The sequence below is a fragment of the Cyprinus carpio genome, chromosome B3 (genome assembly GCF_018340385.1).
Source record: "Cyprinus carpio isolate SPL01 chromosome B3, ASM1834038v1, whole genome shotgun sequence".
Lineage (NCBI taxonomy): Eukaryota > Metazoa > Chordata > Actinopteri > Cypriniformes > Cyprinidae > Cyprinus > Cyprinus carpio.
The window spans coordinates 22,809,373-22,836,661 of NC_056599.1; the positions used below are offsets into that span (position 1 = coordinate 22,809,373).

At 38.2% G+C, this 27,289-nt stretch overlaps 1 protein-coding gene across 1 annotated transcript; it reads right to left on the reverse strand.

The window, feature by feature from the left end:
* Positions 1 to 420: 420 nt before the first annotated feature.
* Positions 421 to 20,743, reverse strand: LOC122136545 (C1q-related factor-like). The gene is made up of 2 exons (XM_042720296.1): positions 19,528 to 20,743; positions 421 to 2,168 (listed from the first exon to the last, which is right to left on the reverse strand). The coding sequence occupies exons 1-2, from the start codon at positions 20,137 to 20,139 to the stop codon at positions 1,989 to 1,991; spliced, it is 792 nt and encodes a 263-aa protein (XP_042576230.1). The 5' UTR covers positions 20,140 to 20,743; the 3' UTR covers positions 421 to 1,988.
* Positions 20,744 to 27,289: the final 6,546 nt, after the last annotated feature.

The window sequence follows — 27,289 nt, forward strand, 5'->3', positions numbered from 1 at the left end:
CTTTCTCTCTTTTTTCTCTCTTTCTCCTGTCTCTGCTCTGAACACCAGCCCTGGCTGTTTGAATGTGTCCTCTGGAAGAAGGTGTCCTGAGATGCAACAGAGGTGACAACGTGAATCAAGCAATGAGGCACACTTAATGAAAGCTTTTGTTAAGTCTACAGCTGTGTTTTTTCCCTATGTGCTTTTGTGAGTCAGACCAGGTGACAGGTAAGAGATAAAAATAGAGAGATGGGAGGAAGAAATCTGTGGATGGAAAAAGAAGCAGAGGCATAAACGTGAATCTGATGTAATTTGAAATGACTAAAGCATGTATTAAATAGCCTATTATGTGAGGAATTAGATAAATTGGAAGATTTATGCTAATGGGTTTCTTTTTCCCAAAAACTGTTTTTTTCGCATTGAACAAAAAATCATTACAGCACAAACGACTCCAAAGATCCCATTTGTTATTTAAATTTATTCAACATTTCCAAAAGATAGAGTAGGACTGACAAACATAGCATAGATTTATTTAATTTACAGCTTTATTGTTTCTTTTATATCTTCTCTGTAGAGGCTTAGCTAAACGTGTCTGATGCAATCTCATTGGCTCTATATCACATCTTTGACCAGCTAAAGCATAGAACATTTCTCAAACCAATAATGTGGCAAAGACTAAATATACTGTAGTTCATGCTCTGGTGTTGGTACAGATACACACACACACTCACACTCGCAAACACACATGCACACTTACAAATAAACCTCATTTTCTCACATTCATTCGTCCCACCGGAATCAAATATTACCTTGTAAATATTCGCACTGCATGTTGTTGCATTTGTTAGCAGGAATGATTGAGTGATAAGTGAACCCCCTCAAAAGCACCTCAACTCATCCTCCAGCCCTCTTCAAAATCAATACGTTTTTAAGCCATCACTTCTGACATCTGAAATTCTCCGTAATGTTCAGATTATAAATAATAATTGTTATGAAATAGTAATACTGTGGCTTATAGTTAATAATTTTATAATTTATATTTTAAAATAGCGAAGAATATTTGCCAAACTCAGTTGTTATATTTTTATTTGAATTTTTTTTTTGTATTTTTTACATTTAGCTTCAGAAAAATATCCTGTTTATGTGTTCATCACAGGCTCTCCATTCTTTCTACAGTAAGTTAACTAACACTAAAACATACATAAGCATCCTTTAAGCCGTCTCTTTCAAAAACAACAACAAAAAAAATAGTTTAGACTATTATAAGTCATCTGGTGTTTCTGGAGGGGCAGGAGGTGACTGAGAGGAGCGAGATTAGGGTCGAGTGCTAATTGACAGGGAAGGAAAGGTGTCGTGGGAAGCAGGAGTAGCAGAGTACCAATTGTCTAAATTGAGTATCAAGTGCTTGTAAGGAATGGCATTCATTCACAATGCTCATCAGCTACTGCAGTCCCAACAGAGTACAACACATACGAAAAGAATGCAGATGGAAACCAGTTACCAACAATAGCCAACAGGGGGTGCTGTGTCCAGTATAGAGGTAAGGAGAAATCGGACACAAGCCTTAGAATTATATGAATACATAAGTTGTCATCAGATTCACATATCCTTCAAAAGTATCATACTTTTTCCCACAGGTTGTCATGGATATTTTTAACATTAGATATCTGTGGGCAAAACGAGTTTTACTGAGGAAAATCACATGAGGATGAGGTTAAAGATCTCTGCCAGTCACTCTAAGAGTCTTAATGCCCTTTCAACACCGAAAGAGAAAAACGTCACTTTTATCACTTTATTTCCTTGTCTTTTTATCAATCAATAAGGTGATTCAACGAGAAGCTACTGAACCCTCGTTCCACTGAGTCTCTTTCTGTAAAAATGTGTGCTGAAGCAATGGAGAGATCCTGGTAAAATAAAGCGCTGGGATGTTAAATGCTCCTTCCTTCACTTCCACTTTCCTTTCGCTATATTTCTTTCTTTCCAGCTGCTTTTCCTCTGCGATCACATATTCAGTCGGCGTAAAGAATGAAGCCAGAGAATGTGCTGTATTTGTTGTTGTTGCCCCCATGGGCTTTGCCGCCATCCAGTTTGATGTAGACTTCATCGCCAGCGTCTAGATGCAGAATCACACTGTTTGAGGCGTAGTCATAGTTCTGATCAGCATCTTGAGCGATCGCGCTGGCTCGCACCTACACGAGAGAGAGAGAAAGAGAGAGAAAACGAACAAGGGGCATCAGTAACAGAAAATTATGTCTGTCTGACACAGTAGGTTTACCTATTGAATATTCGGGACAAAAACAGCACTCGTGTGATACTGCTCTCGCTGCTCGTGTGATATCGCTTATGCAATATAAATATGAGACAAAAACTCATACAAGAACATTTTTGCCCCAATATCTTGAATTTTAGGGCATAACTTAATTTATTGGGTTGTTTCCCTGCATCATATTTGTCAACAGTCAACTGTATGAAATACAAGATGACGTGCAGGTCTGGGGGCGGGGCCAGTGCGTTAACTGCTCTAAAATATTTTAATCGCGTTATTTTTTCATAACTAATTAATCAAGTAAAACCGTTAAACTGACAGTCCTAGTATTTATGCAAGTAACATCTTAGGTGATTGGCTCAAAAATGGCAAAAATGACAGATTTTAAATGCCATACTGCATAGGTCCTGCACCAGCCAAGCAGCTGCCATTGGGATGTATTAGAATGCTAATGGATGGCTTTCTCCAGGTATTAAAGACAAATCATGCTATGGGGGTTTTAATTTAGATCTCCTTTTCTGACTCTGATACTTAAAATCTGCAATGTCTGCAAAGGAAGTATCAGATATCCACCAATGCATAAGCACGCATAAGACTCCAGGATGCATTAAAACACGCAAGCGTTGACACATTCAGATTGGCTTCAAATTTATGACAACTATTCTCGTTCACCTGAGCGAGCCGGGAAAAGATTGAGACACGGATGGATTTAATATGTGTGGATTTGTTCGAGTACCACACAACAGTGTTGGGGAAATTGCTGAGGATTTCTGTAATCTGTCTGGTGATTGAACGTTTGAGCTGGCGGTGAAGGCATGAATATGTACGGCTTGACTGCCTGGATCTTACTTACAACAAGCTGTGAAATATGAACGTGTTTTAAAAGCAATGAATGTGACATTCCGACTTTTTTTTTTCTTCCAGTTCATTATCAGACAGAAAGTTCAGCTTCTGATAAGTGCTAATATCTATGTTATTTATTAGAGAAAAAGAAGGAAGGAAGGAAGTGTTTGTGTGGGAGTGTATTTGTCCTTGTGTTCTGGTTCTAGATGACCTCTGTTCCATCTAATTAAGAGTTCTGTTTGAAAGGTTTTTGCAGACTCGAGGGAGAGCTCCGTGGGCAGAGGTGTTAGAGCAAACCCCGATACACTATTATAATCAACACCAGTGTGTGTGGCAGAGTTGGAGTGTGTATGTGTGTCCCTCCCACACAATGTGGCTTGCGCTCATTGGCAATACTGGTGAGAAATATACTGAACAGGGAAGAGGGTTTCTGGAAGGGGAAGGGTCAGAAATGAATTCACTTTGCTTCTTTTGCGGAAGTAAAATGCACATACTCTGTGCAGCATGTTGCATTTACACATTCTGACAAATCCATTTTTTTTTTGTATTTTGTATAAAAGGGAATTTTAACAGGTCACCCACAGTAGTTCATGTCATTCCAAACATGTACGACTTTCTTTATTCTGTGGGACACAACAAAAAAAGATGTTCTAAACAACTGTTGTTCCTCATACTGAGAAAATCAATTGGATTTTTGAAAGGCCTCTTTTTATACCAAAATTTAGCCACATTTTAAGATATCACTGCATTTATCTTTACGAACACGTGGAAAAATATGCATTCAAGAAGGTAAATAAGTTGAAAATATATTTTACAACCGATATTGCAAAGTACAGATAATGATTTTTTTGTTTGTTGTTAAATTAAAAAAAGGCATATTCTTTACATTTTACCAGTATTTGTAAAGTATGTGTACCAGTTTGCCACTAAACATTGTGTCATTAGCTAGCAACATGCTAATGTCAAAGCAAAGATAACAAGAGCATTCACTTATATTGCTCATATGCTGTGTTTCATATCAAAGGCTTTTTTCTATCTTTGAAATGCAGTGTTGGGGAAAGTTACTTTTAAAAGTAATGCATTACAATATTGCGTTACTCCCCAAAAAAGTAACTAATTACGTTACTTAGTTACTTTTCATGGAAAGTAATGCATTACGTTACTTTTGCGTTACTTTTTAAATATGAGCAGGGGTTGGTTGTTTTTAATATAAGAAGTTCTAAAAGCCCTTTCACACCAAGAAGTGTGATGAATAAACCTCAGGCTGAAGGAAAAGTAAATTCACATCTGTACAGTAGCACACAGGAGAAGAAGGTTCAACACTCTTCAGCAATAAAAAAAAACAATGAAGCACAATTGTTAGTTTATCTAAAGTCATTTTTGCTCATTAGTATGGTTGAACTGGATCAACAAAGGTCAGCAGCAAAGACACTAGTTAATAAAATGGGATTTAGATACATTTGTGTTATTTAACATTTAATTATTGCAGGTTTGTGTCATATTCTAAGTTTGCATTTCACTGTTTTAATTAATTTTGATGAATACTAACTCTAAATTTTTTGTGAGTAGGATGAATTAATGCACATTCACATTTAGTCTAGAACTACATCATGTTCACACAGCGCACACAACGCCTCTGTACTCTGATTTCTCTCAGTATGGGGACAGGAGACTTGTCAGTCAATAAATGGAAAAAACAAAGAAACTGGCGTTACTTTTTTGAAAAAGTAACTCAGATATTTCCTTGTAAATTAAAAAGTAATGCGTTACTTTACTAGTTACTTGAAAAAAGTAATCTGATTACGTAACTCGAGTTACTTGTAATGCGTTACCCCCAACACTGTTGAAATGTAAAGGTTGCTTCTCTGAAATAAGCCTCAATGACACCGTCGACTCACAGTATGGTGGAAAATGTCCTGCATTCTTAAAAGAGCCAACTGGCAGTTAGTGAAGTCATCGCGTCTCTGCGGCCGTTAGAAGTAGTTTTTTTTTTTTTTTATAGAAAGTCAGTGACCTGAGACATGTGCATGGGACTGAAATATGTGCCGTTCTTGCTTTTTTTTTTTTTTTATTAAGGGTGAATTTATGTCAGAATTAGTTGCTGATTCAAAATATGTTATTTAAATATGAGTTTGGCAAGCAGTTTTGAGATTTAAGTGTTTCATGATTCAAGTAGATAGGTTGGTCTTGCTTGCTTGAATTAGCTGCTTGGGGGCGTTGCAAATATTGCCACTGAGTGAACTGACTTTCCTTAAAAAGGTACTTTTGTCAAAATCTATTGAAATCGGCTGCTTGAGTCATACATGTGTGGAGCTATTTGTGTGGAATCTCTGCCTTTGAGATTCTGCCTTAGAAGGTAGCTGTAGACGGTGAGCAGCGAGGCAGCTCTCTAGGTTTTAGTGTGTTTGTGTTGCTTGAGTAAATGACTGGATTGATTAGCCAGGCACATATCACCACCTGTCCCACTGAAATGTTGGCCGGTGTTTGCGGGTATGCATGTGCGTGTTTAGCTGTCTAATTTCGTTCGTCCATACAAACACCCTGTAAAGATCCTGGCAGAGGGGATTCCCTGAGGTCAAGGCCATATGGATGTTTGGGCTGTGGTATGGTGGCTGTAGAGGGACATATGAGGTTGTGTGCTGATGTGTAATGGGTAGTGGTGGAGCGCTGGTTTGACCAGCTGCTGCTGAATACACTTTACTCAAGCTCAATCTGCAGACACCTAAACACAGAACTTTTCTCTATGCTTACATGGAAATGTATGAATATCCAGGTTTATTAAATATGGAATAATTCTGATTCTGATAGTATATAGTAGTCAACACGTGGATCAAAAAAGTTAATCAAAGTTGTCCAAAGACAAGAACGCATTTTGGTTTTAGGTTTTAGGACCTCTTTGATGAAAGGTTTTGATCCATTTCAAATGTTGACTACTGTATTCTTAGAATTATTTAAACTGCTTTAAGTGTATTTATTTCTTGGTAAATAGCCACAAAAATAAAATAATTAATTTTTAAAAAAAGAAACAGTAAAAGGCAAACAGTGTGAGGATTGTAAATTGGATAGATTCAATTTAGCCAAATCAAGTCTGAATTTCAGCAGAGATAGCTACTAAAATCTCTGTAGGACCATATCAGTTTATGATTTTAGTGACAAAGCAAATGGTGGAAGAAAATGCAATAAAGAAACAAAGAGAGAGAAAGAATATTATGAAGCTATCTTGAAAAGAGCTGTCAGTTCCTTCAAATCGAATGATTCTGCTGTGTTTTCGGCTTTGTGCTGAGGCAGCTCTTGCCAGAATCATTCCTTATTGATCGGACACATTGTTTACCGAATGTGCCGGTGTAAGAGTGCTGCGCTGCCTGAGTGACACTCCCCAAAATTCGCCTTCCTCTTTTAGTGTCCACTTTCTGAGCCAGAGAGAGAGAGAGATCTGGAGCTTTCCATCATCTGGAGAGGTGGACCAGTCCTCCTTAGGGACGCGGTGGGATCAGCAAACACAGCGGAGTCTTCTCATTAGTTTTCATTTCGGGCTGAATGGCAGTGAGTTTGTCAGCCTGAGACTGTAATGTGTTCTTTAATTATGATGGACAGAGTGCAGAGGAAGAAGGAATGGAGAGAAATGTGACAAAAGAGTGAGATTTGGCAGTTCTATAACCATCAGAGAGCTTCAATTCAAAATCCTTGGATGAAGTCTCAGGCACATCTGTATATTTACAGTGACTAGACGGGAATATTTAGACACTGAAGCCATGCTTGAAATATATGAATTTCTTTGGATTAGACTAGGGTTTCTTATAAATGGGGGTTTGTAAGGGAACTGCAGGGGGTTTGTGAGTTGGTGGAATCACTTTATTTATACCTTTAGATAATTTCAAGCATTTCTGTGAACAGAAGTTTGGACCGAATTTCACCAGTATTCACTCTAAATAATAGATTGAGGATTTGAAATGTTTGTGTGGGTGTGTATTTGCTTTAGGGTTTTCATATGAGATGAAATGCCACATTGTTGTTAAAATCGCCACATACAGTAAGTCAAAATTATTCATCAAAACAAGACATTTACTGAAAAAAAAGATGAAATATTTTATGTGTATACCTGTCTGTCTTTTAACCATTAACCAACATCAGAGAACCATGAAAATGTGAAAGTGTTGTCAAATTATTGAAATATTAACTTTTCTTAAAATCTGTCTGCAGGGCTTGGCTGAAAGCCTTGGAAACCCTGCATTATACAACATAACATCAAACAAATTTAACTCCATATATGTTTGACAACCAGAAATTGTTGCAATACTTAATTTTGAACAATGTATCTTTTATTTTACACCCTTAAACAGCTTTGTTTTTCTTTAAAAAAAAAAAAATGCTTGAAAAGTGTGCTTGTGCAGTATTTCTTTAAAATGAGTACTAATAAATTCATACATTTTTAAATGTCTAAATTGTCCAAACCCTTTTGCAAACACTGTATTTTCTGTGCTTAACATCCTTCCTCTCAGCAGTTTGAGTCTCTTTTGTCATATATTATGTTCTTTTTTTATAAATCTCTTCACATGCTTCTCTTCCATCCAATTAGTTTTCTTAATCATCTTAGGTCTCTCTTTCCTTTTTTCTCTTTCTATTTTCCTGTCCATATCTTGAGGTCTCAGAGGCCGAGAGCAAACGATCGATAGCTCAGGTAAGAGGAGCAGACGGCTGGTGATGTAGATGAGAATGGCTTGAGAGAGACAGAGAGACCCTGGCCTTGTGACCATCTGTCCTCCATCTCCACCGCCCCACCTCTCGCCTAGTGTACCATTTATATTTTTAAAAAACACTTTCTGTACATTTGACCTTTGATTGATTGATTACTTTAAAATATTAAGGGTAAATTTTCCACTAGTTATTTTTCTGCCATCATGTAATATTTAAAAACATTAGCAACACTTTATTCTTAAAGTTTGTCTGCCAGCCTGAAGCTGTGAATTACTTTGTTAATGTTATACGTAGTCAAGGTGTTCTGTCAGTCTTTATATCAGGTATAATCAGAAGATGAGAGTGAGATAAACTGAGATGCACATCAAAATTCAGCTTGCCATTTTTTAACAACTTTCTTCCCACCCGTAACCTTACTATATCCAACAGTGTAAAAAGAGTGAGTGACATTAGAACAAAGAAAGAACTGATTTGTCTTACACCGATGTGAGTCATGGACAGTTTTTCACATTTCTGTAGTGGATAATGCTACAAATAGTTAGGTAGTACAATACTGCTAATATTTATAAAACATATGACTAGTGTTAAGAAAATATTGTGCCAGCATCTACACTATAAATATTTATATTTATAATTAATATTTATACAACAAAGATTATTGGAATACATTTTGCAAAACATTTACTTTAATTCTATGTGTTACTTGCTGTTTCTTTGTTATTATTTGTAAAATTTACTATCAATTTCTGAGTTTCTGAGTCCATTTTTAGTAACTTTTTCAGAAGTGAAGTTTGCTGTGGGTGTCACATTCAATGCAATAAAGCAACTCCTGTGGCGCATTGTCGTCGCATAAAGGCTCTGTCGGTCAAATGGAGGAGGACTTGCCCATCACTCAACCCAGATGACTCTGTGTCGCTCTGTCTCTCTTTTTATTCTCTATCTATTTTCAATTCATTGTTTACCTTCTTGATTAAATCTGGTGAGTCTAATATCGATGTGCAAACAAACTTTGCTATTCTGAATCCATGGCGACGATCGTCCGGTGCATATTAATATCAAATAATCCGCCTTTAGCACACACAGCCTGCATAGCGGCCTTATTAAAGGGTGAGCTCTTAGTGCCCGGGGAGTGCGTGGGATTTGTTGGAGGGGATTTCGATGAAACACGTTTTAATCTTTTTTTTTTTTTTAATATTAGCCTCCTTTGGGAGGCCGGACTTCCTTTTGTCGGCTGCGTTTGGAAATCATTTCAGGGTAATTAAAAAGCAATTGAACTGCAGCTGAAATCTAAGCTTAAAAAACTCTTATAAAGACTTAATGACAGAAACTGTGTTCTGATTGACAATACTATAAAACTGATTTCATTGGTAAAGCCACTGTGACTATAAATGATATCCAAAGCAATGAGGAGACACCACAAGGCATTTCAAACTTTGTGTAAATAGAAATCAAATAGAAAGATGGATGTATCAATTGCCTCTTAGAGGTTCACGATAAATCCTTTCTTTATGATGCCCCCGGAGCATCTCTGTTAGCAGAGTCCCAAACAAAATCATTAACAGACAGTCATTGCAGTAAACATTGAGATTTAAAGGAATATTCAGGGCTCCTTCTGTCGATTTTGTCGATTAAACACGAAAAATAATTGTGATTCTTACTTTAGTTGTAAAAACGTGTATATGCACTTACAATGGAAGCCTACGGGGCAACCATTGTGCACTTGCCCCATAGACTTTCTTTGCACTATCAATTTAGTTTTTGTTTTTTAAACAAGTTGTTTCTCTCTCTCTCTCTCTCTCTCTCTCTCTCTCTCTCTCTTTCTGTTAAGAATTAAAATTATATTGTGTGTAATCAACAGCATATGTCACAGATGCTGTTGTATACTTACAGTATATTTAACCCAGAATGTTCCTTTAACAGGGAGTGAAATAGCTGGAAGCCAGGTCTATGGGGAACAAATGAAAGAGGGAGGCGGTATAGTTGGGCAAAGTCAAAGAATGTAAGTCCAAAGACATTGCTGGGCTTTAGGGCTGGGTTAGGGGGACAGACAGTCTCCATTTAGCATTTCAAACAGACAGAAACCAGCGGCCGTGCTCTGACACACATCTGTTTGTCCCTGTTTTGGAAAACAGTTGGTGTGTGCTCAGAGCACATACATGCCATGTGTTTATAGACTTCATCATGGAATGCCTTTTTGACTTTGAAAGTGTGACCTCTCTGTACGATTTATGCGATGGATCACAGATCCACATGCCTAAACATATGACATTATCTAACATAATCATGTATTTATTACATTTTAAGCATGTGTAGATTTGGGTTAAAGGTGGTGTAGGACATCTACCTACCAAAGTCAGGAAACCACTGAATAATCGTAAATGTTGCTTCTTTTTTTTAAAAAATGTGTACATTACAATCACACATTTGAAATAATTCGGATTTTTTTTTTAATAAACTTTTTTGCACACCAAGGCTGCATTTATTTGATAAAAAAATTATTATATATAATAATATATATATAATTTTAATATATATATATTATATATATATATATGTATGTACTGTATATATGTATATATATATATATATATATATATATATATATATATATATATATATATATATATATATAGTAAAAATATTATGATTTTTTTTTTTTTAAAGTTTTTTTATATATTTTAAAATGTAATTTATTCCTGTGATTGTAAAACTAAATTTTAAGCAGTTATCACTATAGTCTTCAGTGTCACATGATCTTTCAGAAACCATTCTAATATGCTGATTTGCTGCTCAATTGTTATCAGTTATTATTATTACTCGATTATTAATAATGGTTTTTATTATCAAGGCTGAAAACAGTTTTTGCTGCTTAATATTTTTGTGAAAAAACATACTACAATTATTTTTTCCATTATTCTTTGATGAAAAGAAAGTATAAAAGAACAGCATTAAGAATATAATATGCCGATATAATATAATAACACAAGTACTACTAATGGTCATTAAACATTAAACATTTAAACATTAAAACCTTTTTTTTTTTATTCATCAAACTCCAGTTTATTGTTTGGACTGCTTCTTTGAGAACATCTGATCAGTTCTAAAATCTGGTTTAAAATTTGGTTTAGTAAAACTAAAAATACACTCTCCAAACTACACCTTAGTAAACCAAACCTTACACCTTATCCTTGGCTCAATATCTTAATACAGTCAAAGGAGAGATTAAGCGTGCGGTAGTAGTCAGTGGATATTCTGACAGATGTCAGCAGCGTCTCCCTGCCAGAGACTGATCTGTCTCTGAACGATATGAAACATTTCATCTATGAAAAGCAACCTAATCCTGAAGGACACATCCTGCTGTCTCCATGTCCCCCTGCTTCCTTCTCTCTTTCTTGCTTTTTTTTTCTTGCTGTGACTGACACCAGTTGACTTCTCGTACCACATTTCAGGCTCTTAGACAGTTAGCGGTAGTGTGGTTCAATTGAAGCATGCGCCTGGCTCTAATTATACTTAAAAGGTGGACTGTGAGCTGCATCTCTGATCGAGACTTAGTGGAGCACTTCATGTGGCTCTTGGAGAAAAATCCCCTTGCAGATGAGAGCGAGCCAGATGCTTGCTGCTTGTGTGAAATTCCTGAGGACATTAGAGACTTCCATGTGCTCCTTTTTCACTTGGGTTTATTAGCAAAGCAAACCTGATTAAGGACAAGATAAGTAGTGGAGAACAAAAGTGAAGGTGCCATGCTTTCATTTCCATCTGTCGCACCACCGTGCAGAGAAAGCCGGAGAGATTAATCTACCCAGCTGCTCTTTGTCTTGTCAGCGATCTCCAGGAATACTTAAATAACACTGATATAATGTTTAAGCAATGATCAGAGCTGTTTGAGAGAACGGGCAGTGGTGTTTGCACAGAGAATGAACGATGAATAGCGCTGAAAGAGAAATGTTTTTATGAAACTTCTGAAGTACTCCTAATGAAGATATTACTCAGAAGGAGTTTAAATAATAATGTCGTCTGCTGATGGCCATGATAGACGAGGGCCAGCTGGCTAGAGAAGAAGATGCCAGCAGCCATCAGCTAATGCCAGAGCAGCTTTCCATCAGTTACTCACACTTGTGCATCTAAAAGACATCTAAACAGGCTGATTCATACACAGTTCAAGTAGCTGAAGTCGAGGAAGACAGTTCACAAAATAACCCCCGCAAAAGAAACTCTGGAGGGCAAAAAAAGAGATTTTCAGAGATTTTTAGACTGCTTAGAAAAGCCATTTAATAGTCATATATTCTTTTAATGGTTGACAAAATAGCCAGGTAGTTTACAACATGTGCAGTCTATTGTAACCCAATTCATTATGAATCTTTGCAAAGCTTGACTGCAGTTTACGTGATTATAGACCCTATAATTATGAATTAATATAAAACCAAACACACACACACACACACAAAACCTGTAACTTATTAAAATATTCTCTGCTTTGGAACAAAGTTTACTGTGACAAGTCCTCTACAAATAAATTTTGAAGTAATATAAAACTGAAATAAAAACATAACATATGGATGAAAAAAAGTGCAATTTTAATTCAAACTGAAGACGTTGCAAAGCAAATTATTATATTTAGCAAACAATTAATATTACTACTTTTAGCAAAATATAAATTATCCACCAAACATTAAAACACATAAAGCCGTTTTCTGTGAATGTGCAAGACTTCTGGTTCATTAGCCACTGTAGGAAAATAACAGGAAGAATAACAAAGTGCGGTAAACGCTAAAACTGTTTGCACTACAAACCAGTGTGTTCATAATTAAGATAATCCATTCAAATAATATGGTAAGACACACCAGTTTGCAATATCAAGCAGAAAAATTAGCTGTTTTGTACAACTAAAAACAACTGGAAGCAGATGACGCCGGAAGCCAGACCCATAAAATTTACAAATTACCACATCAGGAAAAATAAGGTGGATACCTGCCTTTGTATTTACATTTGTGTTTACACCATATTTGAGAGTCCTTCAAAAGTTTGTAACTGTAGTTTTTAACAGTTGTTTAAAAAGTTTTCAAAAAAAGCTTGATAATGTACATCAAGTAGAATCTAGAAAGTGACAAACTAATGCAAGCGATCCCAAACTAAAGCGTATACCACTGTTACTGATATAACTGACAAACAGATGCCTTTTAATTGGTTTGTTTAAAAGAACTGTCAGTCGAGCTCAATTTAAATGAATGACCTCACACTTACAGTAAGAAATATTCCCCCAAAGGGAAACTGGCCGTTCCTCCTGAAGCTGAACTCTTAGATTCGCTCCTGGTGTGCACACAATGGCCTGACCTCTGCGCGAAGCCCCTCTGAAATCACTGAGGAGCGCAGCTGCATAATGAAACATCCCGCTGCAATATAACGCATTATGGTGTGATAGAGTAGCCTCACCTCCTCTCAGTACCATAATGAGGAGAGTGCAGTAATTCTAGTCTTGGGGGAGACTGAAGGAGTGGGGGAGAAAGATGAGGAGAGGGAGCGAGGGAGAAACGCATGGTTTTTGCTGCAGCATACGTTTTTCATGAATTGCCCTATTCATCATTTGGCGCCGGGCGGATAGTTGTTATCTTACAGTAGCTGTTGTTTATTTTCCGAGGTGATCGAGGTGTTAAACACGAACGGACACGCGCTGACTAATTCGACCGAGTAAGTGGGCTGATCGAGGGAGTCGCAGCGGACCTATGTAGGTTTGTAGCGTCTGAGTGGAAGTGAGTGGAAGGAGTCATTAAAAACATCATCGAAGTATCAAGATGTTTACAGAAGAACTTTGCCGAGGGGCAAGTTGTTATTCCCTGGGAGAGCAACAGCATGTGTGTATATGCATCTGAGTGTGTCGAACACATGAAAACATGATTGGGGTGTCAGTGTGAGTGTTGATTTCTGCTCATTAAAAGAAGAAGAGGGTCTCCTTCTGAGTCACCAGCCAGGCCACAGTCATTCAAACAGGGAGGCGCAGCTATTTTCGTACATGTATTCAACATACACACTCACAACAGTACTGCTGAAGACTCTCTGGGCTGGATATTTGACTGATAGAGCTGAGGTGCAGAAAGACTGTGCTTTAAGAGTATAGTTCCTCGCCTATAAATAAATGATGGATTCCTTCGCAGCTCTTGCTCCGTTACACCCAGACACATCTGACATGTGTGGCATTTCTTCGCAGCACGGGCAAATCCAGTGCTAATAACCATACAGCACCCAATTAGAGTGGTTTTAATGTTCTGCTCCACTGGGTGGCAAATTTAGTGTCCAATTAGACATCACATCAGGGGCAAAGGCCCCGCCCCAGTGCCTCAACAGCTGATTAGACGAGTGGAGAGCGAGAAGAGTGTGTTTGACTGAAACACAAGCACACCCTCCAACTCCGACGCAAATTAACAAGCTGTTATTGAAGAGGACTGCTTATTGGACTTGTTAAAAGATGCTGCAGACTTTTTCCAGGAGATTATTTTAAGGATAATAAGTTTGTTTCGTGACTGAAAAGACAAGTGAAAGATTTGGTATACTTCAACCAAAAGGATTATTGCATAAGCTATACTGTATGTTCTTTTGTCCTGTTTCCTGCAAAAATAGTATTGATCCTGGGGTTGTTTTCACTCTGCCAGCATGTTACTTGTCTCTCTCTTCATCACAACACCAATGAACAACACCTGCATTTATATGTGCTGTGTTATTAAACATGAGTAATTTGTTTGACTAATAATTTAACATTTTTTTTTCAGTTTTTTGTGTGTCAGTTTTTGTGTGTCTGGGGGGGTGTGTGTTCTTTTGTGTGTGTGGTGGGGGGGGGGGGGTTGGGTTCTGTTCCAGATGGTGAGGTGTGATGCTTTTCCACACACATACAGTGCTATACACATACTGTATATGTATTGCTCCCAGTCATGTTAATTATAATAGCACATTTTATGCATGTAATTGCATAAAAGCATACACTATTCCCCGAGATATCTTAAGGAAGGAGTGAGTGAACAAAAAAAGAATAAGGAAAATGGAGTGTCATGTCATGCGCAAAAGGGCAGTTTTCATCTAAAAATGCACGTTCTGTCATCATTTACACACCTTCATGTCGTTCCAAACCTGTATGACTTCCTTTCTGCTATGGAACACAAAAGAATATATTTTGACTTTTTTTTTTTCTTTTTTTTCTGTACAATTAAAGTCAGTGGGTCCAGTGTTTTATTGGACCCCACTGACTTTCATTATGTGGACAAAAAAAAAAAAAAAAAAGGACAAAAAAGTTGCATAAGAAGATGTCTTAAAGGTACATGAGGATGAGTAAATGACAGAATTTCCATTTTTGCTCACTTCACTCACTTTTACTCCCTTTAGCTCATTGGAAAACACCGTAGAAAACACTGGAAAACATCCAGTACTTTATAAACCAGCTGTAAACCAAACAGGTGAATACTGAGATAACTGTGCTCGACCGTGCGAGTGCACATCTGCGCATGCGTGAGTGTGTGCGCCAGTGTGAGTGTGGTCTGAGACAGCAAGATTATCCCGAAGGAGCCTCTTGAGAAACACAAAGAGTTTCTGGATGCATTTGTTTATAATGAAGTCAGAATGGGTTTGGGTGGATTAATGACAATATCAACAGAAGGAACACGAGGACAGGTGCCAGCGCAATCTGGATGTGGTTCAAAGTTTTTAATTACGATTAAAAAGACTCTCTGGCACACGACAAACGCCTTTTCTTTTTTTCAGCCTTTCATTTTTTTTCTCACTCCTTTATCACATTTGAAGTGGAATTCCTTGTAAAGCCGGTGGAGTTTCAAAAGGAAAGCACAGGCATCTGTACATGTCCATCTGGCAAAAATGGGATTTTTTTTTTTTTTAGCGCAAATTTGGCAAATTAAGAAAAGAAAGCTGAGACGGCGTGGAATAAACAGAAGAAGCTTGGAAAGAGTAGTGGAAATGGATGAAAAGGAATGCATCCTTTGTGTCTTAAAGATAAAATCCATTAAGCATACACAATGTGATGGTAATAAATAGAGTGCTAATATTTTCCCACACAGACTGCAGTCTCACCAGAACAAAAATATTTGTTCGTGTTCTTCCTCATTCTCTCACGTATACGTCCTGCACACCAGCTGTGTGGGTTTGTATGGCGGTATGGTCAGTGGCCGCTTGAAGAATAGAGCAAGTCCACAGTGATGCAGCAGACTAGCTAAAAGTCTGTTAGCACTCCATCACTGCCATTGAGAAACACTGTACTGCTTTCACACACATTCTGAGAGTAAGAGGGTTACAACAAAGTTAAATAGTAAAAGTTTCTTTTAAACTGTTAGGAAACGATGTGAGACTCCAAAAACAGCACATGCAACAGCGGCTCGCCTGAGGTCCTATATGCCCACTCTCTCTCTCTCTCTCTCTCTCTTTCACACACACACACTGCTGCAATTCCTCTGATCTGGAATAGCGGTTTAATTAGTGAGGCGGTAACCACTTTATAAAGATTAGCTTGCTCTCAGGAGGAAGGCTTGTCGCCCATGTCTGCCTAAAGTGTCTGTGAGGAGGGTCTCTAGAGATCAGGACCCATTGTGTTCAACAGACGGTGCTTTACGACAACATATGCTCTCCCTCCCCAATGCTCTTCCTTCACACACTCCATAAATGCTGTACTGTGCTCCCAGCAGTTTTTGCCTGCTCTTGCCTTTGCCATTAGTGTACTTCTTTTATGGTTTTGCTTAGGCAATCTAGTTAGGGCACGGGGAAAACAAAGAAACCTTAAAACAGCACTTGGGAAGATTGCAAGTTAGCAGATAAACTTTTTAAGCTGTACAACAGAGAAGTTGACAAAGGTACGGCCTCCTGCTGTGAAGGTGCTTCCCTGAGGTTGCTTGCTACTGTAGGTCTGGGTTCAGATTAAAGCATAATTAATCAAATCAAAGATGTGTTTGTGACAGAAGCAAGTGTTCATCACAATTAAGAGGATGTGATCTGCCCACATTGTCATGGCACCAAGGGACCAGACAAGTTCAATTAATATGGCCACTAGAGTATAAAAGACAGGCAGCACTTACAAGGACTCTGTCTCAGCAAGCGGCCTGGTTTGATCTAATGAAGAACATGATTAACTTTAAATAAGGTTTAAAAAAGACAGAAACGTAGCTGGTAGTGAGGCACATATGAACTGAGAAAGAAGATGGAGTTTAAAGACATGTTGAGGATGGGGGATAAAAAAAAAGCATAATGTAATTTCAATTCCAGATATTACAGTGAATGCTAGGTTCCTTTTATTATCTCTTTCATTTTTCCGCTTACCCTCTGGGCAACGTCTGGCGGTCTTTCTTCTGTGACAATTTCTTTATGGGAGATGAACTATTTCTTCTAACAGAGGCTGCTGGATGATCGCGGCGGCAGTCGGATAACCCTCGGTAATTGTATTTATCTGACTGAAATATCGGCTGTCTCGCGAAAGCTCCGGTTGCTGCGGCAACGCCGCGTCCACGCGCGCGCTGACCTCCGGGCCAAGGAAAGACTTAAAACACACGCGCCCTCCAGGTGCTGCTCAACTCACACCGTTTTCAATTCCAGGTGCAATTCCAGCTAAATTGTTAAAAATAAATGTTGACAGACATATGGGTCACTTTGTCAGTGTTAGCGAGGCAAATTGGAGACATTTAAGTTATTTCTGTTAACTGGAATACTTGAGCCTACAAAGAGCTTGAACTGTATTAAAAGTGAAAATCACAGACTGTACCTGAAAAAAAAAATGTTTAATAGATATGTATGCATTAACTGCTTGATTTATGTAGGCTAATAATAAAACATGCACACTGTAACTCAGTAAAACGGTGCCAGTTTATAAGCACTAAACGAAGCGCACAATCTTAATTTAAAGACACATCAGAGCAGATAAAGCTTAGATTAGTCAAAGTAAATAAAATATTTAATAATAAAAAACTTGATACCTTGATACATTGTTATTGAGCTAGGCTATCTATCTATCTATCTATCTATCTATCTATCTATCTATCTATCTATCTATCTAACCAAATGTAATTAACAATATTATTATTATTATTATTATTATTATTATTACAATGGTAGTTACAGTACTCAAAATTATCTTAGCCTACCATTTAAGTAATATGATTAAACACGTCACGTATATGAAAGATTCTGTCAATGTCTGACAGGACATAGTTTATTTTACAAACTCAATACTGGCCTTAGATGTAATATTTAATTACATGAAAATGTTATTTCTAATTCACTAGATCCTGAAGAGACTCTTAAGTCTACTGTCTAATTCTATTCCATCTGCCACAGCTCCCCCGTTGCGCGTGAAGCAGGAACTCAGTGGATGACGTTTCACGTGCGCTTTTCTCCCACCTGAGAGTTAGTCTCGCGTGCCAAACCACTCCAACATCGCAATATAAATATATAACAGTCTCTTAATAAATACTGAATCAGGAATTACAACCGTGGCAGCAAACCCTAACCGTAGGCGCATCAGATCCTTGAACAGTGCACGTTCCACTTCTGTCTGTTTCCATCTGCACTGACACGCCAATGCATCTAGTACACAACTGCACATCTTCTCATTCAAAAGCGCAAAAAAACAACTCTGAACAGAGGGAGATGCGAGCATTTAAATACAGGAAGGCACAGACAGAAAGAAAAAGAAGATGAGAGTAAAAAGCACACACATTAAATGGTGTTTCCTGAGACATGCTGGGATAATAAGGTGTGTTTGTGGCTGTAGCTGGTCTTCGTGGCGCTGTGATTACAAGTTCATGAAGTTGCACGATTTCGCACGCGCAGCCGGTTTTTATCAGATTGTGACATTTTCGTTCGCGCCCTTACGTCCACTGATCCGAGCTTTGTGGGTAAAATAGCCACAGCTGCGGTGAAACATTTCCTTAAAACCATGAGTATGACTTAGAGTAAACAGATGGAGTAGCAACCTGTGTTGTATTTTCTCCCTTTGATATCTGTAATGATAATAGTCCTAATAAACTAGACAACAAAACCAAAAATGTAACGTTTACCTATATTATTTATAGATCCATAAACATAAAATATATGCTCCTAAAATGCATAAATAAATAAATGTTTCGTGCGCTTTAAAACATATCGGACACGTCATAAAAAAGTTTGGACCGGCAAACTTTTAAGTGTCCCATGCAAAGACAATTCCATAAAAGAGAGAGAGTCCTCTGTTAACGGGGACACGCGCACAAAGTCACCAGGCATTAAGCGCATTCAGCGCTTGTCTTCTCGCCGGGTTTGTGGCGCCGCAGCTGTGCGAACTTCACCCGCGTGCTCTGGGGGGACGAGAAGCTCACAGCAGATGTTACTGCGTCTCCCACCAGTTTCACACCAAACAAAAAAAGCAGAGGAAAGAACGAAACGAGAGTCTCGTTTGTCCTCTGCGGGGTCATTATTAACAGCTTAATTAATTTTAGATCCGCTCTGTGAATACCGGCGCAAACCACAAGCACATAACACGAGATGAAGAAATGTGCTTCATAGATATGCAAAACGATTTTAGAAACACTTCAAAAAGATCAGGGAAAATATACATATATAAAAATGAAAATAATGAAAACAGTAACATTAAAATTAAATATTTACTTATATTTATATGCCTATATATACATGCATAATACATAATGTGTAATGTAATAGCTTTCAACATCAAAAAAAAAAAAGTTCACTAATTACTTTTATGCAAAGTGGAACGATTTGGTACTCACCTGTCCGTTCTTGCACAGGTCAGCCCACATGCTGGTTCCATCACCTCCTCTCATTAGGACGTGGTAGATGAAGAAATATGTGCCCGGCACGCTGCAGATGAACTTGCCCGAAGTGCCATCATAGTTGTTGCCGAGGTTGGTGACCACGTCGTCAAACTTGAGGATCTCATAGCCCTCGTGTGGGTTCTTCAGTCCCGCGTAGAAAGCCACCCGTGGGTGAGTGTTGTATGTAACCGTGCTGATAGCTCCATCATTGCCCAGACTCAGAACCCCGCTTCGGCCCCTGTCCCCCCGGTCCCCCGGGGGCCCCATCGGACCCGGGGGCCCTGGCTCCCCTGGTGGCCCCGGAGGTCCGGGTTTGCCTGGTCGGCCCGGCTTCCCCTGTGGCCCCTGGAGGAGCGTGGAGGGTGGAGGCATGTTGCTGTGGTCGGCCAGAGCCTCGGCCTCGGCCTGCACAGAAGAGCCAGTGCTGGCAATGCCCGTGCTGGTGCCCTTGTTCTGGTACGGGTCGCACACCATTCGACAGGTGCCCAGCATCTCATAGTGGCTGTTGTCATTGCTCACGGAGCTGACCAGCACGGGGATGAGCACCACCAGCACCAGCACCAGCATGACCCCTACGGCGGCCGCCACCAGGGTCTTCCTGCCCAGGCTGAGGCGCGGGAGTGGCTGGGCAGCCAGCGTGGGTCTGCCGGGAGCCGAAATGGTGACTGCTGGAGAAGAGGAGACCGCAGAGAGAGAGACAGACAGAGGGGTGCAGGGGGGTCCCGGGGGAAAGGCGCCAAGCCCTAGGATCCCAAGCGTGTGGAGCAGCGTGTGAGGGTGAAAGAGACCCACATGTACACGCTCTCACACACTTGCCCAGCTCCGTGCACGCCTGGCTTGCTAAGCTGGCTCACTGGATCCGGTGGGCTGGCAGGAAAGCTCTTTCACACAGATCCCACATCCGCTCAGTCTCACTCACATGCATACGCACTCTCACACACGCACGCGCATGCATGCGAACGCGCTCACACACTCTCCCCAAAAGTCGATCCCATTGTCTGGTGGACAGAGTTGCACTCAGTAATGAAGAGAATGAGGGATGGCAGAGGCAGCAAAGAGGAAGAGAGGATGAAGTGAGCGAGTGTGCGCATGGGAGTGAAGGACAGCGTGAGAGAGAGAAAGAGAGAAGCAGATATAGAGGAGAGACAGGGTATGTTTGCAGAGGCGTTTTCTCAGTCTGAGGGTTTTATACTGAGTAACCCCCCCACCCACCCCAACACACACACCCACCCTCTCTTCCTCTCTGTGTCACAGCGATACAGCCAGGGGAAAGAAAGAAAGGTAACCAAGAGGAGAGGAGGGGACGACACAGGGAAATGTAAAAGGGTACAAAGAATACAGTAAAGATAAAATCTCATAAAAAAAAAAATCTCACGGCAAACATTAAGATTTGATGTCTGACAGACTATATTAAAAAGTATTCTTTCACAGGGATTCATATCATGAAAAATCCATATTTTAATATACATTCTTAAAATAAAGTTTCTTTGCTGGCATAACTTCAAATCAATGGAAAATTTCCATTGTGCAAAAGGTTCTTTATAGTGTTAGAAAGGTTATTAGTAAAATGCTCTTTATAATAAGAAAAAAAATTATTTTAGGAACTGTTGGATCATATTAAGTATTGCTTGCTGGGTGTGTGCGTGCGTGTGTGTATGTGTGTGTGTGGGGGGGGGGGACCTTTATTTTTATTAAGAGTGTATATATTTATTTTTAGATGAAGAAACATTGAAAACATTGCAATTTTCAGAAGTGAAAAACTCCTCTCCAAACCAAAAAGATCACTTAGCTCAAACAAATGCATTTCAATAAACACACCATTTAAACATTAACAATACCTATCCAGTATTCAGACACTTAGTTCACCCAGTTATAGTAATGTACTGTAAAGTGGTGTCTAAATTTGGAAATAAAAGTTTCATAAAATGGAAAAAGCCAAACAGATCTTACAGGAAAATGTCAAGGTGGTGATGTGAATTGCACAAAAACATACAATTTTTAGAAAAAAAGTAAGCATTAAGGTCCACCCCTAACCCCGCCCCTAAACACATAACCACCACTGGGGCATAAGCAGATCATACGAAAATGTACAAATAAGATTTCACAAATAACAAATTCATATAAATTAGTCACCAATGAGCAAAAAAGAAATTTATATTTTTGGAAATTAATAAAATAAATAAATAAATAATACTAAATTATGTGATCGCTTTAATAAAAACACAAAAATAATTTTTTTGTTATTATTAAATTATATGACCCCTCTATATATAGTCAATCACGAGTGAAAATACAAACACATAAGCATGCTGTTATTCAACTAAGGTCATACAAATTTATTTTAGAGAGTATTATGATAAAAATTTAAGGAGCAAATTCACTGCTATTCCTCTCTGTGCGTTTCTTTGACTTTGAGGGTGTGTCATATAGGGTCTTATTGTATTTCGCTTACTTTTTCCCTGGCTGCCAATAAAGTTGCCTCCCCCTCCTCCTGCTCAGAAATGGTTTGTTATTGGCCTGTTGCGTTTTTGAGCACGGTGTCTATTGATCTGATCCTTTGATTGAATTAAGGGTCCTGTGTGGAAAAAAATCCATCTGTATGGCTCATACTAGACAGCTGACATTTCTACCCAAAGCGCTGGTCGCTGGGAGAAGAGCTGCAGGATTCTGGACATGTCATACAGTATGATCTTAAATTACAGCAGGAGTGTGATGTGACTGAGGATAAGGTTTTGTTAAGGTTTCAAAGTGTGTAGAAGCGACAAATTCAAAAGTAAAATCTGTGTAGGTAACGCTGACTACTTCACTATTTGGCCAAAAAAAGAGAAAAAGACTCTTTAGGCTATGAGAGTAAACAGTGAGGGAAGGCAAGAAATAAAGGAGCAATGACAATAGATTGAGAGAGCAACTGAAAGGCAAGAAAGGGAGACAGTGATGATCCCGTGTGCTCACTGGTCTAAGCACTGGGGTAATATATGACCTGATGATGTTTTCATTGCCATCGATGGGTTCAGTAAAGGAAGTGTGATTGAAAAGAGGAAGGCATGGTGACATTTTTTGTTAGGGGACTGAAAGCGTTCATACTGCTGGTTCACACAGTGATCTAATGACCTTTTCCACTAATTCATTGGACACGCATTCCTGTATGTTCACATTCCTCCGGTAACTGAATTTATGAAAACCCTGTTTTAACCCTGAATGCTGCATTTCTTTAAAGGAGAAATTTATTGATATAAAAATACTTTCTTCTAAACCAGCCTAATAGAAAAACTATGTTGTTGTTTTTTTATATAAAACCAAAAGTAAAAAAACTTTTTGAGTGCTTCTTGTCCTTCTTTTTTTCAGTTTTTTGATTTGAGTGCAAAAAGGAAATTTTCTTGTTTTTTTTTCAATAAAAAAAAAAAAAAAAAAACTTTTTTAATTTATATTAAAAACAAATGAATGACACACAGATTAAAGGAATAGTTCACCCAAAAATGAAAATTCTGTCATTAATTATTCACCATCATGTTGTTCCAAACCTGTAAGACCTTTTTGTTTTTCCAGCCAATGAAAGTGTTTAGGAAACCTTTTTGAAAACAATCATTACTTTTCAACTTGGCTTTCTTAATGAAAGGTGTATGCTTCATATCTATTAATTTTCTATCCAGAAAACAAAAGCAAATATAGTTTGAAAGTTTGGGGTCTGTAAGATTTGGTAATGTTTATGAAAATAATCTCTTATGCTAACCAATGCTGGATTTCTTTAATTAAAAATACAGTAAAAGAGTAATATTGTGAAATATTTTCACAGTTAAAAAAAGTTTTCTATTTTAATACACTTTAAAGTGCCCCTACTATGGATTTTTGAAAATGACCTTTCATGCAGTGTGTAACAGCTCTAAGTGAATGAAAACATCCTGCCAAGTGTTAAATCGGAAAGTGTACAGTGTATAAAGTTATTGTCTTTCAAAAGAAAGAGTCATCTCTGAATCATTGAAACAAGTCATTTTTAAAATGAATCCAAAGCCGATTTAGTGTTGACGTCAACATGATACATTAGCATATTGCCCGCTCACTTGGTCTTTTTGCATTGGTCTGAAATCAAATAACTTATACTGACCATAAGTGAAAGCCAATAGGAGTTTAAGCGACTCGGTAGTCCACTAGCTTCTTGCTGACGCTATGGCAAATATCAGCTGCTTTGTTTAAAAACAACATACATTAAAGATGAAATACAGCTTGAACGATGACTAGACTAGACAATCAAAGGAGGGGTTTGGAAAAATGAATCGTTGAGTGAATCGTTTGGGAGTCGCTGAGGAAGTAAGGTAAAAATAAATGCAAATAATAAGACAATGAAATTGTTTTTTGACCTGCATGTCATGCATGTCAACCTGTTGTTTTGCATGCATGTCAACCTGTTGTTGGGGACTCCCAAAACCAAAATATGAACCTTTCATAACCCATAACAGGGGCACTTTAATATTTAATTAGCTGAATTTTCAGCAGTCATTACTTCAGTCTTCAGTGTTTCATGATCCTTCAGAAATCAATCTGATATGATGATTTCCTGCTTAAGAAACATTTCTTATTATTATCGATGTTGTGAACAACTTAATATTTTGAAAAAACAAACTTTTGAAAGGAAGTGTATGTAATATTTATATAAAAATAAGCAAATAAACCTAGTGATGCTAAATCTAAAGTGAACTGCTCCTAATAATTTGATTGATTTGACCAAGACTTTTAGAGCAAGACACTTGTGATGAGTGCAAAAGTAAAGTAAAGAAGTAATGGAGTGATGCATAGGACACAAGTGATGCATGTTTATGTAGCCTTTGATCTGTGTGCCGTTGGCAGCCCAGCGCTGCGAGAGAGAGAGAGCAAGAGGACTCATATCCCCACCTACTGAAGATTACGCACTAACCATCCGCACTAGAAAAGGTCTCAAATGGATTCTCTTGCATTCATGTTTGTCATGGCAACCAAATAAAGTGCACAAGACAAAAAAGATTGGAAACTCTTAAAAGCGCTAATGGTTAAAAAACTAACAAATAAATAAATAAATGAGAAAAAATACAGACCTCAAGAAGAACAAATGTGCTCACTTTTAGTGCTCATGGAACTTTTTAGTCTCTTAAAAAATAATTGTGTATGACAAGAAAGCAGAATTAACATTATATACACACAGTCCTAATGTCTTTGACTGCTTCATTGCATCCTTCCTGACTGCTGCCTTATCAAAGAGCTCCTTTCAGAGCAGAGCAGTGCTGAGGTACAGAGAATAGCCAGAGAGAGACTCAGGCACAGTTTGGCTTTTGTCAGAGTTGATCTGAAGTCACAACTCACATTGACTGCTTGTGCTAAATGTTGTGCTTATTAGACAAGCATTTACATAATAAAATAAACACAACAGAAGTTAAGATGCACAAACTAAACATCAGTTAAGATCAGTAAGACAAAACCAGGCTCTCTGAACAGCACAATGGAGAATGCAAATTAAAACCTCTTAATTTAAAATGCTTTCATTTTATGAATAAATTCAAATTAAATTTAGTCACAAATACACTTGAAATTGGTAGGGATTTTACAATAATAACTTTCCACAGAGAACTGCAAGCATCAAGAGGGATGTGGTCATTGAGGGGGTGTCTATGCAGTATCTGAGACAGTTTGAGCATTTGTGTATATGCACATAATTGGGTGTTTGTGTAAAGGCAACTCTAAATGAAAGAAAGACTGAATAAGAACGACTTCCTTGACCCAGGCAGAATATGTTGCAGCCGTGTATAAGCACAAACACTTTCAGCCTGTCAAAGCGAGACAATTTTGCGCAAGCTGAAAGATTTTTTCAGATTGAAAGACACTCTATTTGGAGGGCACACTTTTTAAAATAGAAAGCTAAATGTAAGACATTAGCACCTGCACTGCCTCTGTGCTCCCTTTGCGCTTTAAAATGGATAGACAGATTGATAAAAGTGATGGGGAAGACAGGCTTGCCTCACCTCCTGCACTCTGGGAAGGCCCAGTGTGGGTAATGCATCCACTCTAACTATTCATTCTCTTCTGCTCTATCCACAGACACTCGCACAGAGCAAAACACAGTGTGGTTATGAGATAACAATATTGTCCCTACAGTGAGCATATACCCTTTCAAAATTTGTTTGTTTTGGTATAATATTTATATATTTTACAGAGTTTAATGGAGAAATGTGGTCACTCATTTTTTCTAGATGTTTTAATCATGTAATAGATTGGACCAATCCAGTGCTATGTACTGGCCATGACTTGATTGAAAATACAAATACAAAAGTTAGATGAGTAAAGAAAATGCAGTATTTTTTTTTATATTTTAAGAATCACCCCTTTATTTAAATATATGAACACAGGAAACCACTGTTAACAGGTTAATGTATCATTTCCCATTCCACAACTAGTAAAATAATGGCAACTTACTGTTTAAACACAGTTCTTCTCGGAGTAGCACTGCGCGTGCTGCGTCTTCTTCTTGTTTAACAGGAGTCAGCCAGGTACTGGCACTGGAGTATTTGTGTGTCTGGTTATCAGAAGTGTACTGTTAATTGTGGTTATCGCCAATCGTCACACTCTAAATTAACACGATATTTCATTATTTGAATATCACGGTTATCGTAAATACCAGTATATCGCAACACCCCTTGAAGCCATACGATGGCTTGAGAATTTATAAGAGTGATGTCCAATTTATCATTGAATTATTTTGGGTTACATTTTTTCATTTAATCAGTTAGTCCGATTCACAAAAATGATCTAAATGAATCATCTTCAAATTGATTCTCAAGTTCAATTAACTGACTCAGAGATCACTAACAGCCCACTTAAGTCAGAAAATAGTGTCTAAGTTAAATAGATCACATTTGTGATGCATTTTATGGTACATTTGCAACATTTTTGAAGCTTGACTGTCTGTTTAATTTTCATTCTATTGAAAAGAGTCACCAGAATATTACTCAAAAACGTCATCTTTAGAAAGAAAGCCACATAAGTTAGGAACACCATATTGACTCAATTCTGAGTAAAATATCCCTTGAAGTCTCAAAAATAACTGCATGTTTGACACATGCTGCTCTGCATAGCATGTGATTCTTTTGCCCTGAGCTCTATATCAATGTCTGTCCAACTGTATGTTTTTCACCTTCCATTTTCTAATTTTTCTTTCTTTATCCTCAACTGTCCTCAACAGATACCCTATACTGTACATGCAATATACACTGCTACTGGCAAATAATTTTATTTATTCATTACAACTATGCATCCTTTAAAAGCCACATTGATTGTAAAATCTGGACCTCATCTGAGGAGGTCAAGGTTCTGTTTTTCACATCAGGATGACACCAATTATGTTTCTCACACACTTACTTTCAAAGGCTGGGCGGTGTCCATATACTCGTATTGGTTTCATCTAAAAGGTTTATTCAAAGGTTGCATGCTGCTTTTATCATTTTTTTTTCCTTTGTTGAAGAAACACCAAGGCCACAGACAACAGAGTCTCCATGTGCACTAATGAGTCACTGGCATGAGCCAAAAGAATGGATAAATAAAATTGACATTGCCATCCCTTTGTCCATCAATTTTTCTCTCCTTCTCTGCAAAGCCATCCCCCACCCTGCACTCCACAGTCCTGCCAGCAAGGGAATGTGGAGCTGTCACTGGGTTCCTCTGACATCCCTCTGGTTAAACTTGCCTAGAGGGTAGT